This window comes from Mytilus trossulus, chromosome 12 (genome assembly GCF_036588685.1).
Source record: "Mytilus trossulus isolate FHL-02 chromosome 12, PNRI_Mtr1.1.1.hap1, whole genome shotgun sequence".
NCBI lineage: Eukaryota > Metazoa > Mollusca > Bivalvia > Mytilida > Mytilidae > Mytilus > Mytilus trossulus.
Genome location: NC_086384.1, coordinates 57,371,497 through 57,385,957, shown reverse-complemented (window position 1 = coordinate 57,385,957; position 14,461 = coordinate 57,371,497). Strand labels below are relative to the sequence as shown.

At 32.4% G+C, this 14,461-nt stretch overlaps 1 protein-coding gene across 1 annotated transcript; it reads left to right on the top strand.

The window, feature by feature from the left end:
* Positions 1 to 2,033: 2,033 nt before the first annotated feature.
* Positions 2,034 to 12,117, top strand: LOC134692620 (aplysianin-A-like). Its single transcript, XM_063553079.1, has 7 exons — positions 2,034 to 2,121; positions 6,641 to 6,838; positions 7,253 to 7,445; positions 8,025 to 8,129; positions 9,255 to 9,464; positions 10,289 to 10,403; positions 11,434 to 12,117. Exons 1-7 carry the CDS (start codon positions 2,034 to 2,036, stop codon positions 12,115 to 12,117), a joined length of 1,593 nt encoding a protein of 530 aa, XP_063409149.1.
* Positions 12,118 to 14,461: the final 2,344 nt, after the last annotated feature.

Here is a 14,461-nt window from a genome sequence, read left to right as displayed (position 1 = left end):
ATACAGTTTCCTCGCGTTTCATATTTTAGTTTTTTCAGTCTTGCGATTTGAACATTTTATTCACAGTATGTGAACATGATACGGAGACGAATATCGAAGGCTCAAAGATGGCTGATTATTGGCATGCGGTTATCATGATAATCTTATAAAGCTACTGGACTTGAGATGGACCTCCATTATATTGCAGTCACCAGGCTTATGCGGAAATACATATAAACCAATAACACTAAAGATTTGCCAAGATCCGGTAGACCATTAGTAAAATCACAGCGTCAAGACAGGGTACTGCAACGCCTGGTTAGACAAATGCCATTCGCAACAAGTCCTCGTCTAAAAAGAGAATTGCTACCTCATAGACAGCTATTAACCAGAACATTAAGGAACCGGTTGAAATCAGCAGGACTGAGGTCAAGAAGGGTAGCAAGACGTCCCATGCTAACGGACCAACATCAACAGCTGCGTTTGGTATGGTGCTTAGCTCGTCGTGGTTGGAACTTGAGGAACTGGCGCAAGTTCCATTAGTCAGACGAGAGCCGGTTTCTTCTGCATGTAACAGATGGAGGATGTAGAGTCAGGAGACATAAAATACAGCATATACCCCAAGACTGTCCCTTACGGTGGAGGCTCTGTGATGGTATGGGGATGCATCTGTCATGACTACAAGTTGCCAAAATTTAAAATAGTCATTTGCGATATGAACTGACACCATTCTAGGACTCAAAATTTGACGACAGTTAAGATGTTACAACTGCGTGGAAATGCAGTCCTAAAAACAGCCCTAACCGATCTGAGCCGGTATAATATTTAATTTTTACAACGGTAGAGCATACTGCGTATTCAAACATCCAAAAAAAGTAGCGGGTTGAAAATGAGTAGAAAAATGATTAATACATATTGAATGAGGTTAAATAATTGAACGTGACTGCATTATGGTTAACCCCTTCCAATCCTGTTATTCAAACTTGTATAATGAAAACAATCCGTAATATGAAAGAATCAAGTACTAAATGAGAGTTCGTAAAGTGCTGACAGACATGCTTGGGAAAGGTCAGTTAAGAAAAGTCCCTCATTTCCCTACCATCACTGATTTTTCGGCCATCACTTGAATCCAGTAACTTTGATGTGTTTGTGCTTTTGATTTTGCCATTTGATCACGGACTTTCCTTTATGAATGTTTCAATGAGTTCAGTATTTTTCTGCTAAATCGTGTGTCTCATTTTGATGTGAAAACTACCAAAAATTTGATTGAAAAAAGCAATCGGGTTTATGCACAAGTTATCAATAAAAAGACAAGGATAAACTTTACATATCCAATGCTCACTACACATTTTGTAGACTCAAATGATATGGCTGAACATTGTATTTTATCTTTAATACAGGGGAAATGCATCCAATTTAAATAAAAAAAGTTTTAAAATTTATATTTGGGTATTTTTTTTCAAGAATCCAAGCATATTCGATAATATTCATTACAAATCCTTCAACATACGATAAGATTATGATTACAATTAATGGCACACAAGTGAGAGGTTTTTCTATTTATAAACAGGTTTAATACAATATTTACTGCCTAACGAAATGTCTGTACCAAGTAAGAATTGTGACTATTATTTTCCATTCGTTAGATGGATTTTATAATTTTATAAAGAACTTCCCGTTTTTTAATTCCGCTTGAATTTCAGATTTTTTGTTATTTTACTTTTTTAATTACAATACCTGAATAACTGCAAAAAAAAATACAGTTGTTTAAAAACATCTTGTCAAACGGGTCCTTAAATTATTTCTTCAAAATATGAAATCCATCATTTAACATGTTTAAATGCCTCTTAAAATATATGTTGCGTATCATTTGCATACATTAAATTAGTCACGTCATTTGTATTTTTTTAGTTGTTATGTTAATGTGTTTCAGTTGCGACTTTTTAAATTGACACGTGATCGAAAAGAAACTTGATCAGCATATAATGTTAATATAAATTGATGTTTTTCCCTGAGTTACATATGTACATACAGTCATGTTCCAGTATTACAATATGTCTGCATGGAAATTTGTTGGTATAATTTTCATGATATTTGTTGTGGCTATAGAGGCTAGACACCATAAAAGACGTCGTTATTCCTGTAAGTCATTTCTTATCTTATTTCAGTTTTCAATATCAACTGCAGTTTTCAATACAAATTGAAACATAAGTATTGAAAAAAAACATATTTTATTTACAAAGATAAAATCATATAAGGAGAGTCACTGGTTCATTTCTTTTATAACAATTTGTATGTATAACATTTAAAAGAAAATGCACAAACGAGAGTCGCAAAATGATAGCAAGGAGTCTGTAAAAAGTAGAATCACAAACGCACTGAACTTCGCATAAAATTAAAAAAAAAAAAAAGGAAAGTTCCTAATCAAATGACAAACTCAAAAGCTTAAACACATGTTTTATAGCTAGCTAAATCCCTCACTTGTATACAGTGATGTATTGTGTGTCGTTGGTTGCAGTTTATAGCATCTCTGCTTTTGTCTTTCCACTTGAAACCTTTGGTTCTAGTTTGAACGATTTAACATGTTGTCACGCTGGTGCTTGTTGTCGCTAACTATTTACAGAATGAATTTTTCTGACTATTGAAGGCCTAAATCTACATCATTCGGTCTTTGGTGGATATTTGAACGATGACAATCCTACAATATCTTCTTTTATGAAGCTTTTTGGCATAATAACTTTTGTAAGTATCGATTATCAGGTTGTCAGTATGTTGACGATGTTAATATCAGCTGTGAGTCATAAAATGACGTGTTTTGTAGAGTGATCGCAGCGAACGAGACACAAAAGCATTCATATTGTGTCGAACAGCTAATATTATATATATAATATAGTATTTATAATACCAATATGCAGATAACCTGATATAAGACTCATTTGACTGTATTTGCATCTGTTGGGAGTTTTTCCTTATTTCAACCAGCAACCACAAGATGACTAGATAAGTTCGGGTCAAACTTATCAACGTCGGTTCAAATATTATTTCGCTGATATACTGAATATCAAAAGTAGAATTCCAGTACTAGGAGCTTTTGTACAGAAATAGCTCCTATGCAAAAGTAGCTGTGTATTAAAACATAGATATAATATTTATGGTAAAAGTTACTTTTTATGTCATTTAAGATATATATATACTTATACGAAATTTCACAATACATAATACAGAAATATATTGATAGTTTATACATGTTACACTCCTTTTCAACAAGATGTTACATAATAATTATTCCAGTAAGACATGTTGCATGTTAACAAGCGTTAAAATTGAAATCGGCGTAACGCGTACTTTAAGACAAAAATGGCTTGCCATTTTAATCACACACTCCTTCGATTTATATCTGTGATACTCAAATCCATGATGGGTTCCAAATCTATGGCAGATTCCTAATCTATGGCAAATAAGATGTCATGTCATTCCAATTCTATGGCAGATTTTTAAAAATCCTAATCTATGTCAAGTTTTGTAATTTCCTAATCTTTTGCGATATTTTATTGTGTCCACGTCTATGGAAAATAAATTGCAACAAGTGAACATGTACGACAACGGAAGCATGTCTATAAACATTTGTGAAATAAACAGTAAATACTAGTCAACAAAATAATGGCGGCAAAAACACGTAAATGATGAATTCATAACATAAATACAGACTTCAAGATTGAAATGATGTGCCTTGTAATAAAAAACATTTTCTAATCTGTGCATTTATTTAACCAACTAGTAATGAAGGTCAATGAACGTTATGTCCCTTATCAAACAAGAAGGTGGATTTTTAATAAATAAAAAAGGGGAAAAATAAAAATGAACAGTTTGAACGTTCAAATAATATGTTATTCATCGTTATGGCCTCTTTTTTATTTTATGACAATCTAAATAAAATTGGTATCCGTTAATTTCATGTTTCACTTTATAAACTTTGCCAACCGTAGACAGTTAAATGTTTACTTTAATAACTCCTTTTCTGAAATATCCGCTAGTGAAAAAGCTCGGTGTCCTTGTTCATAGCGAACTTCGACCGGTACAACACATTGTGTCCCTTTTCTGGCGTATGGGTCGCATCTTTATGTAAACAATCGTCAAATTGTTGTCATCTAGAATGGTGTTCAAATCTATGGGTTCTGCCATCGTTTGCGGCGGTGACGATGTAATATGGCGTTTTTGAATTGTGACGTTATATGTTAGATCTGCCATAGATTTGGAGAAAACAAAAATCTGCCATATAAAGATTTGAGTTGTTTGGCGTTTGTAACGTCACATTTGCCATACATTAGAAATATGCCATAGATTTGGAACCCGCCATAGATTTGAGTCCTACATATCTACTACTGGCTACTTTCCATACGGTATATTATAAAGACTGCACTTGTCATAAAATTGTAAATATCATCAAAAAGCCTTGTGTAGTAAATATGATTAATTCTTTAAATTATAATTGCGTTTGATAAAAACCGCCATCTTTATACGTATGTGTGTAAAACAAATTTCGTTGTAGAGGGGTCTAAAAACAGTACAAACAACATTTTTCAAAAGGCAAATAAGTGCAAAAGTATATTGTAACAAAAAGCATTTGACTAACAGGTCGAACAACTGGTGTTCTTTTTAATAAACCATGTTCACTACAATTGACGATTGCCAAATACATTGATCACAAGTCTAAAAGGGCGTAACATTACCAAAACATAACAAAAAACTAACAAATGTAAAATATTTCAGATAAAAGATATGCTTCATCTGCATAATCACGATTTGAAATGATCCTGTTAATCTATTTTGATTATAAAAACTATCACAATCTTGAAATGTATACAAAACATCCAGTTTAAGAGAACATAAGTGACGCTGATACAATTCAATAATTCCAAACACGACAAGAAGACTGCAAAGATAGGCAAAAGTGTGTATAGTAATTTGCTATATGAACTAGTACCACTCTAAAACTCCAAATCGACCACAAATAAAATTTTAATTGCGCGGTAATACAGTCCAAATGAACAGCCCTGACCGATCTAAGCTAGTATAATATTTTAAATTTTACTACGGTAGAGCAGATACAACATGTACTGCGTATTCAAACATCCAAAATAAGTAGCAGTTTGATAATGATTAAAAAAATGAGTAATAAATACTGCATTCTTATACATCTCCGCCAATCCTTTTATTAAACTCGTATGTTTAAAACAATCCTAAATGTGTAAAAGTCCAGTCCCAAAACGAGGGTTGGTTTAGGGCCGACAGACTTGCTTGGAAAAGGACATTGATGAAAAATCATAGAACGAGTCGCTCGTGTTCCCTACCATCAATGATTTTTCGGCTATCACTTGTATCAAGTAAAAAGGAAAATCACAAAAATACTGAACTTAGAGGAAAATCAATTCGGAAAGTCCATAATCACATGGCAAAATCAAAAAACAAAATGCATCAAAAACGTATGGACAAGAACTGTCATATTCCTGACTTGGTACAGACATTTTCAAATGTACAAAAAAAAGTATTTGAAGCTTTTTAAAGTGTTTTCTTATTTTAACCAGCAACCAGAAGATGACTTGATAAGTTCGGGTCAAACTTATCAAAGTCGGTTCAAATATTATGTCGCTGATATACTGAATATCAAAAGTGGAATTATAGTACTACTGATTTTTGGTACAGAAATAGTGCCTATGCAAACGTAGCTGTGTAAATAAATAAAGATATAATATTTATGGTATAAGAAATTTAACTTATATAATAAAAGAATATACTTAAACGAAATTTTACAATACATTATACAGAAATATATTGATAATTTATACATGCTACACTCCTTTTCAACAAGGTGTTACATAATAATTATTCTAGTAAGACATTTTTTCATGTTTACAAGCGATGACATTTAAATCGGCGTAACGTGTACTTCTAAAAAAATGGTTTGACATGTAAATCCCACACTCCTTCTGTTTATATCTATGGCTCATTTGCATATGGTATATTATAAGGACCATATCTGCATTTGTCATAACGTTGTACTAGTGTTTAATGAATAATATTGTTGGTCGGCTTTAAAAAAAAACATTTTGAACTTAACCAGCAATGCCACTTTCATATGTTTCCAAAAGTTTGTTCAATGTTCTTTTATGTATGTTTCTAGTGAAAGGAGGAATTATACAAACCATACATACCGATAGAAAAATAATTATTTCATGAAAACCTAGGAGTAAAATTAAAGGACTAAAAAGAAAATGGAAACCGAGTGGATAGGGTCGGAAAAGCAAAAGAAGATATAAAAAAGGACAAACAATACTTCCGCCTTCCTTTTATTCATTTGTACCAGAACTCACAAATGTCCTAGAATAACGAAATTCGTTGAAGAAAACATTGATATATGACGTTCAATCCATATTATAAAAATAACAAATGATACTATATAGAGTCAGTTTTTTCAGGGACACGACACCTTAAACATAATCTTAAAATAACATACATGATTATTCTTCAGACAGAAAGTTGTATCCTGGAATTAGTACGCACAATCTAATGGTTTTATTTCATATTGGGGCAATCAAGTAACATAAAGATGTCATATTTAAATGTTTACTAAACTCAGTATTTTCTGATGTATATTTTAAAGCGAGGTCATGTGATGATGTAGCTATAATAGGAGCCGGTATAGCTGGAACATACGCTGGATGGAGACTCAGAAACCTAAATAAACAAATAGCTGTGTACGAATACTCTAACAGAGTAGGAGGAAGATGTTACACGATGAAATTTCAAGATATTCCTGACATCAATATTGAGCTCGGCGCTATGCGATTCTTTGCAACACGTAAGATTAAAAAAAGTAAATAGTCAAATTTAAAACAAAAATCATCAACTAAAATTATAATTCTAAATTTCAGCTTCTTTATATTCGGAAAGAACAATTCATTTTTTTTTCTTATAGATCATCGGTATATGTTTTCCCGAGCAACATTTTCTTATACTTTGCCAAAATGAAAATTTACACTGCTCTTTACAATTATATAATAAAAAGGATGGTTCACCTTGTTATTGTTCGTTAGGCGTTGAAAAGTGTTTATTGAGTAGGAAATAACAAAATAATTTTTTTGAATGAATCATCACTATAACATTGCATTATCTAATTCAATATTGAAATTTAGTTATCAAAATAATGCATTGATATGATTTAAACTGATCTTACTACTTATTACATATTTTTATATAATATGTATATTTCCAGCACACAAATTACTGTATGATACAATACGAAAACTAGGACTTCCGGTCCAAAAATTTGTTTTAGGCAGTGGAGCATCAGCTGATACTACTGTACACGTACGTGGAGCACATCTTCGATACAAGGATTTAGGGGATACCAGTACTCCTTACAAACTACTTCCGAATGAGCAGAAACCAGTTAGTCAACTTCAATGGTACATTTTACCTAAGTTGTTGCATACATTTATCAGATCTGTATCCCTGAATAAGTTTAAACTATCAAATGTAATCATGAACAATTGAAATAGTTCACTTGTCCGACCTTTGCAGAAATACGTCATTAATTAGAAAACTAAAAAAATGCCATAAATTAGAAAACAACACGAACTCCACTTAAATCAGGTAGTGAAATCAAGTGCTCCGGAAGGGGTAAGCATTTCCCTTACCGTATACGGCGCCCATCGTGTTACTTCTTTGTTCAGTTCGGTAATGATGAAAATTTATTAAGACTGCGAAAGAAAATCATATTTTGATTCTGACACACTTTTATCATAATGGCCAATCAGCTCATGATGACGACCGTAATATTTCTTGATTGATGATCTTAATTTAAAATTATATCATGCCCATTCAATAAAATAATTATACTAATTTATGAATAAATGATACCTTCAGATATTCAAAGTACCCCATCATAAATGTAATTCAATTATACTTTATATTTTGTATAAAACTTTGATGATAAAAAATAGTTGGTTATTTCTTTATCAAAATCTGTTGTAATATAATTTCAGGGAAATGTTTACGAATTATACCGACGTACTAACGACAAATGTCCCTGAAGATGCTAAACGATTTCAAATTAAAGATGATGATGGACTTCAAATGTACAAGCAAAGGTAATATCTTATTTTGTTTTATTCATATCAATTATTCAAAATTAATGCATGATTGATGGTGAATAAAACAAAATGTCTGAAATATAATAGTTCAAAAGTGTCAAAATCAAGGAAAGTTAAGCATTAATTTAATGAATTAAGAATGTTAGATCAAAAATAATATAAAAGATCCGACTTAAAAGGATCTATTGTTTATACGTCCGTCAAACCGCAGCTTAACTATAGAATCAATTTCAAGACGTTTCTACACAAAGATCAACAAACAATATTTGGGCGAGTTTGAGTGTGACAAGTTTTAGAAAGACGACGATATATTGTTGACAACTGTAATTTTTTCTTTTAATGTGTTATGAGGTCTAATAAACACCTATTTCCCCTTCCGTTAGAAAATATGTTAAAAGAGCAAATACATAGAGAGAAAATGTATAGGACCAAGAATAAATACCTATTTCAATTTCCGTTAGAAAATATATTTATAGAGCAAATACATAGAGAAAAATGTATAGGACCAAGAATACACACCTATTTCAACTTCCGTTAGAAAATATATTAATAGAGCAAATACATAGCGAAAAATGTATAGGACCAAGAATAAATAACTATTTCAATATATTTCTCAAAGATCTTATTTTTGAGTCTTAAAACAATAATTTGATGGGGATGTGAATTGTCATAACCCCTGCCTTGACTGACAGATGGAATGATCGGCATTTAATTTAGATGAATATATTAGAGAATAAGAACTAATTTCTGCCCAAAAAGGTTTTATCTACTCTTTGGTCGGGTTGTTGTCTCTTTGACACATTCCCCATTTCCATACTCAATTCTGTTTGTAATTGAAGAGAAAATGAAATTTAACTGTTCTAGAGACTTTCCGTTTTGAATTTTCTTCGGTATTTATGTGATTTTACGTTTTATCCTCCATCTGTTGATCTTACTTTATAATATAAGAATCGTACATGTTTTTGACGAAAGGAAAAATCATTAATTTTAAAAGCTTTAATAAGTATATCAGTATGTCAGGGGAAAAACCCGGACCGGAATTAAAACGAAAATAACAGTCGAACACACGTGAGTGAAAAATATTACTAAAATGTATTTCATATTTGTGTTCTATTTTTGTAGTATAAATTCGTTGTACCATAAATTCCTTAGCTCAGAAGCACAGAATTATATCAGAGACACAGCTTCCTTCATTAGCTCAGGTTTAAGTGCATCGGCAAAGGTTATTACATCGCCTCCGTCTCATGCAGAGAATGAAGTTTTAACAGTGACATCAGGATTTAGTTCTATACCTGAAAAGCTTCTTGAAGAGTTCCTTCGGGCGAGTCGAAGGTGAGTTCAAAATGAGAAAGGTGATAGCAACATCAAAGTAAAACCGAAAAAATCATGATCAAATATAAAAACCTTAAAACGACAACTGTCCCAAAATCACCTAGCGAATGAGAAAAACGAACACAAATAAAATTCTAAGGTAAAAATGTAAACTATAATGTTTCTCTATAGTGGCAAACAGATCCTGATTCACTCATGACATTCGTTCAAATCTTATATGTAGAAGTTAGATCATGCTTCACTCATGGAACTCGTTCAAATCTTATATTTAGAAGTTAAGATCCTGCTCCACTCATGGAACTCGATTAAAATCTTATATGTAGAAGTTAAGATCATGCTTCACTTATGGCATTCGTTCAAATCTTATATGTAGAAGTTAAGATCATGCTTTACTCATGGCATTCGTTCAAATCTTATATGTAGAAGTTAAGTAACATCTTGGCTGATACCCTTATTAGTTAATTAACTTTATAATGTAAATTTCTCTTTCACACATCATTTTCTCACACGTTTTCATTTGTTAGTTGAGCTGTACATGAAACATTGTGTTTGGAAAATACCGTAAATTTAATTAAAACATCGCGTGAATAACACAATAATAACTGATCATGTGTTTTTTTGTAATATCAATGTAACGATCAAGTGTACAACTGAGCGAATGCAGATATTTCATTTTATTTTACTAAATTGATGAAACAACTTATATTTTCGTTCCATGAAACGAAGCAAATATAAGACAAAAGCCAACAAGGAAAAATCAATTCTCAAATTTCATTGCATCTGAACTAAATTAAAAATATATATGTAATATATTTAAACAACAGGCACAATGTTAAGCTGAATCACCACTTAAAAGCAATTAAGAAAAAGAGAAATGGTTATTACAACTTGTACTTCGAACGTACGATTACAAGAAATGGACGGACAAGCATTGTAAAGGTAATTGATGGTTCTTTTTAAATAAAATATCTATATAATACTAATTAGATGCATATTATAAAAACTATATTGGTTCTCAAAGGTATCAGGATTATAATTTCAGTTTTAGTTGGTTATACCCCGATTTTTTGGTCCATCTATTTACGAGTTTAAAAAAGTGGTATACTCCTGTTGCCTTGATTTGTAAACTTTGTGTCGCGTTTGTTGTTGTTTTCTTAACGCTACAAAAGTAGAAAAAATACATTGTTTAATAAGACTTTATTTACCCTTTTTTTTAACTTTCAATAACTGAATAATGCATTAAAATGTTATTTGTAATCAGACTTTTTACAAACGTAGAAACAAATACTTCGTTTAATCTGTTTGAAGTTAGAAACAAATGTAGCGTTTTAGCAAACAAACGACAAGCAACAAGGCGCATTTGTAGCGTTTGCATAGTTTGTCAAATTGTACGTCAACTTTACAAACGTATTTTAGAAACAAATAATCAACACATGTGCGCGCTTAGTCGTTTGTGTAGTTTGTGTTAGAAAGTCAACGCCTACAGTTTGTTGTTAATCTTGTGTTAGAACAAACGCTACCATTGTTTCTAACTTCACCATGATTGAACGTTATTTTTACTTTTACGGTTGTGAAAAGTCTGTTTACCAACAACACGTGGATGCGTTATCATGGTTATTGAAAGTTCAAATAGGGTCAGTAAACAGTGATTAAACGATGTGTTTGTTTCTACATTTGTAGCGTGTATATAACAAACGCCACATAACGTTTAAGAAATTTTGGTTAGCAATGAATGCACTCTAGAAACCACCTGTGTTAAGCGAGTACAAATGTTGTGTTACCATAATCTAAAGTTCGGGTCTTATGAATTTCAAATAAATTGAACATGTATTAGCCGTGATTGATTTTCACACGGAAGGCAGATACAGAACCACTGCCATTGGTTACGTATACATACAATACTCTTGTTTTCATTATAAAGTATATTAAACAATATGCAAATACATTAAAATAAATGTTTTGTTTTCAGAATAAACCTTTGATAAAGAAGTGTGCTAAAAAGATCATCCTTGCAGTCAATAGATTATCACTTGAAAGGCTGAACTGGAAAGGTTTGCACCAACCTCATATCAGAGAATACATAACCAAATCAGTGAAAGATGTCAGCGCTGGGAAACTTTTTCTAGCTTATAATATCCCTTGGTGGAGAAATTCTCCGGTTTACTCCAAATATGCTATATCAGATACCCCATTAAAGCAAACTTCCGATTTCGGTACATCAAAAGCTAATCCTACAAAGTCCATACTACTACCCATGTACACCGATAGTGAAATGTCATACTGGAACGAACTAATTGAAAGGGAACATGGTAATAAAAATAATAGGGATGTGGTCTTCTCCGTTGGAAAAGAAATTGTCAAAGTTACAAACAAATATTTGTCTGCCATATATCGACTTCCACTTTCAGACATACCACCACCAATAAATGGAATTTTCGGTTATTGGCAGAATTATCCATATGGTGGGGCGTGGCAGCTATGGATGCCAGGATATATATGGCCGGAAGTTGAAAAACAGATGACAAAACCGTCAAAGAATGATGATGTGTTTGTAGCTGTAAACGCATTCAGTTCTCGTTCTTCGTTCTCTAACTCGGCGTTGCAAGTAGTGGAGCTCGTTATGCCATATTTTGGTTTAAAATGTAGAGAGTAAAACTATTACTTTATTTTTGTAGTATGTGCTTTTTCCTTTTCAGGACTTTGCAATTAAGAAATAAAACCTGTTCGTCATAACTGTGTTGTAATGAATTCTTTTAATCTGAAATGATGAACCAAATATATAAACTAAATTATTTGCACTTAAAGATCTATAACTGCTTAAATTGCACCCATAATTTTCTTTTATTCTCATTTTTAAACGATATATTAAAGCAAAGAGAAAAGAAAGAGGAAAGATACCAACAGGGACAGTCAAACTCATAAATCTAAAACAAACTGACAACGCCATGGCTAAAAATGAAAAAAATACAAACAGAAAAACAATAGTGCACATGACACAACACAGAAAACTTAAGAATAAACAACACGAACCCCACCAAACCTAAGGGTGATCTCAGGTGCTCCGGAAGGGTAGCAGATTCTGCTCCACATGTGGCACCCGTCGTGTTGCTTATGGGATTACAAATCCGGTAAATAGTATAATTCGGTTGATCACGTTCATGAGGAACATATCCGATATCATTTGTGAAACGGTTATTCCATAACAGTCAACCAACTCGTGATGGCGTCTGTAAAATTTACGAAGGAATGATTTCAATTTCACCATTTGGAACTCTTGGTTTAATAGCTTCCTTGTGAGCAGTAACCCTCTATCAAGAAAATCGTGATAGGAAATGCAAGCACGGGAATATCGAATCAATTGGGAGATATATACCCCGTATGCAGGTGCTGCTGGAATGTTGCTACTGTTGTCTGTCAGATTTGCTTTAAATGCTTTGCTTTGGTTTTTGAGGTTTTAGCCAAAAACTGGATTTTACCTCATGTTTTAGCCATGGCAGCCATGTTTTATTAAAGAAACAAAAAACAAAACACAAACTTTATTTTAGATAACCCAAGGGCCATTCAGCTCAAATTTGGTTTGAATTGGTTCAGTAGTTTTAGAGAAGATTTTTTAAAGTTAGAAAATATGATAAACAAATTGTGTAAAATTGTCCTTAAAAGGCAAATACCCTTTAAGGGGTCAATTAAAAAATTTTGTCATACGAATCTATTTGTAGAACCTACTTTGCTGAACATATTTGCTTATCGTTACAATCAATACTATTCAATATAATAACCAAAACCTCCAAAATTTCCTTAGGGTGGTACCTAACACTACAGGGAAATAACTCTGTAAAATCAGCTACACGTTTTTAGTACGTTGTATTGTTAAAGGCCAGGAAAAGAGTATAAATAGCAGCCAATGAACGAAATAGTGGTAAATTGAAATTTCTTTGCCACATTCATATCAGGGACAGATTTTTTAAAGAATAACCTTGTTCAAAGAGTGATTTTTAGAAAAAAAAAATTGTCACAGAGCCTAGAACTGAACTATATTATCTGTTGCAAGAAAAATAAAAATTATTAACTAATTCTATTTTGTTATATTCCTAAAACAAATCATGAAGCAAAGGAACTTTTCATTTGAAATATACCTTGATTGATAGCTGGGCGGATACATATTGTTTTTGTTTACACAGGAAGTAGATGTTGCCATGCATGCAGCCATGCTTCCATGCACAATATCAACAAAGACCTTAACTGTTGTGATAAATTCATTCCATTCCTATTTAATCCTCATATCCATTTTATATTTCTTTCATAATTCAAAGAACCAAATAAATATGCAGCTAATTTGCCCAAAAATGCAATTACAGTCATAGTATTGAATTTTATCCAGTCACAATCATTTTCCCTCCAAAACTGTGTTATATACAGAACAAAGGATTTCGATATAATTAATAAAACATCCTGCAGGAGAATACAAAAAAACTATTCCCTCATGTTTCCCATATATGAAAACCCACCAGGATTAGGAAACCAACAACGCTCACGTGTCACAACACATTTTGGCATAATGTCTTTCTTATGCCAGTCAAATATTTGGCTTCTGTGGTCCATGGTCATGGCATCTGCTTTCATAAGCATATATCTATCACCATTCCAGGCACTACGATGGAGAAGCATAGTCCAAAATCTTTTGTTGTGTTCCTTTCTCAAATTTGAGTGTCTTTGATGGGCTACTTCTGACTGACCATGCCACCACATTTGTCTGTATTGATCATCAGTAATGCATGGCTTACAAAAGCAATATCTGCATTCTCCTTTGTACGGGTCTTGCTGTATAACAAATTCAGGCTGGTCATTGTCTTCATCATCTTCATCTTCATCATTATTGTCTGTTTGAGTACTCTGTTCTGTGGTCATTTGTAGATTTTGTGCATTCCCGCCATTTTCAATAGCAACAGTGGAGTCATCAAGAATTTTAATTTCCCAATCATTATGCCCAAATAAATGTT

Excerpts from the sequence above, each read along its gene's own strand:
- LOC134692620 (XM_063553079.1), top strand. The coding sequence starts at position 2,034 with ATGTCTGCATGGAAATTTGTTGGTATAATTTTCATGATATTTGTTGTG. Across the intron at positions 6,839-7,252 it reads TATGCGATTCTTTGCAACAC|CACACAAATTACTGTATGAT; the intron begins GTAAGATTAAAA and ends GTATATTTCCAG. Across the intron at positions 8,130-9,254 it reads CTTCAAATGTACAAGCAAAG|TATAAATTCGTTGTACCATA; the intron begins GTAATATCTTAT and ends CTATTTTTGTAG.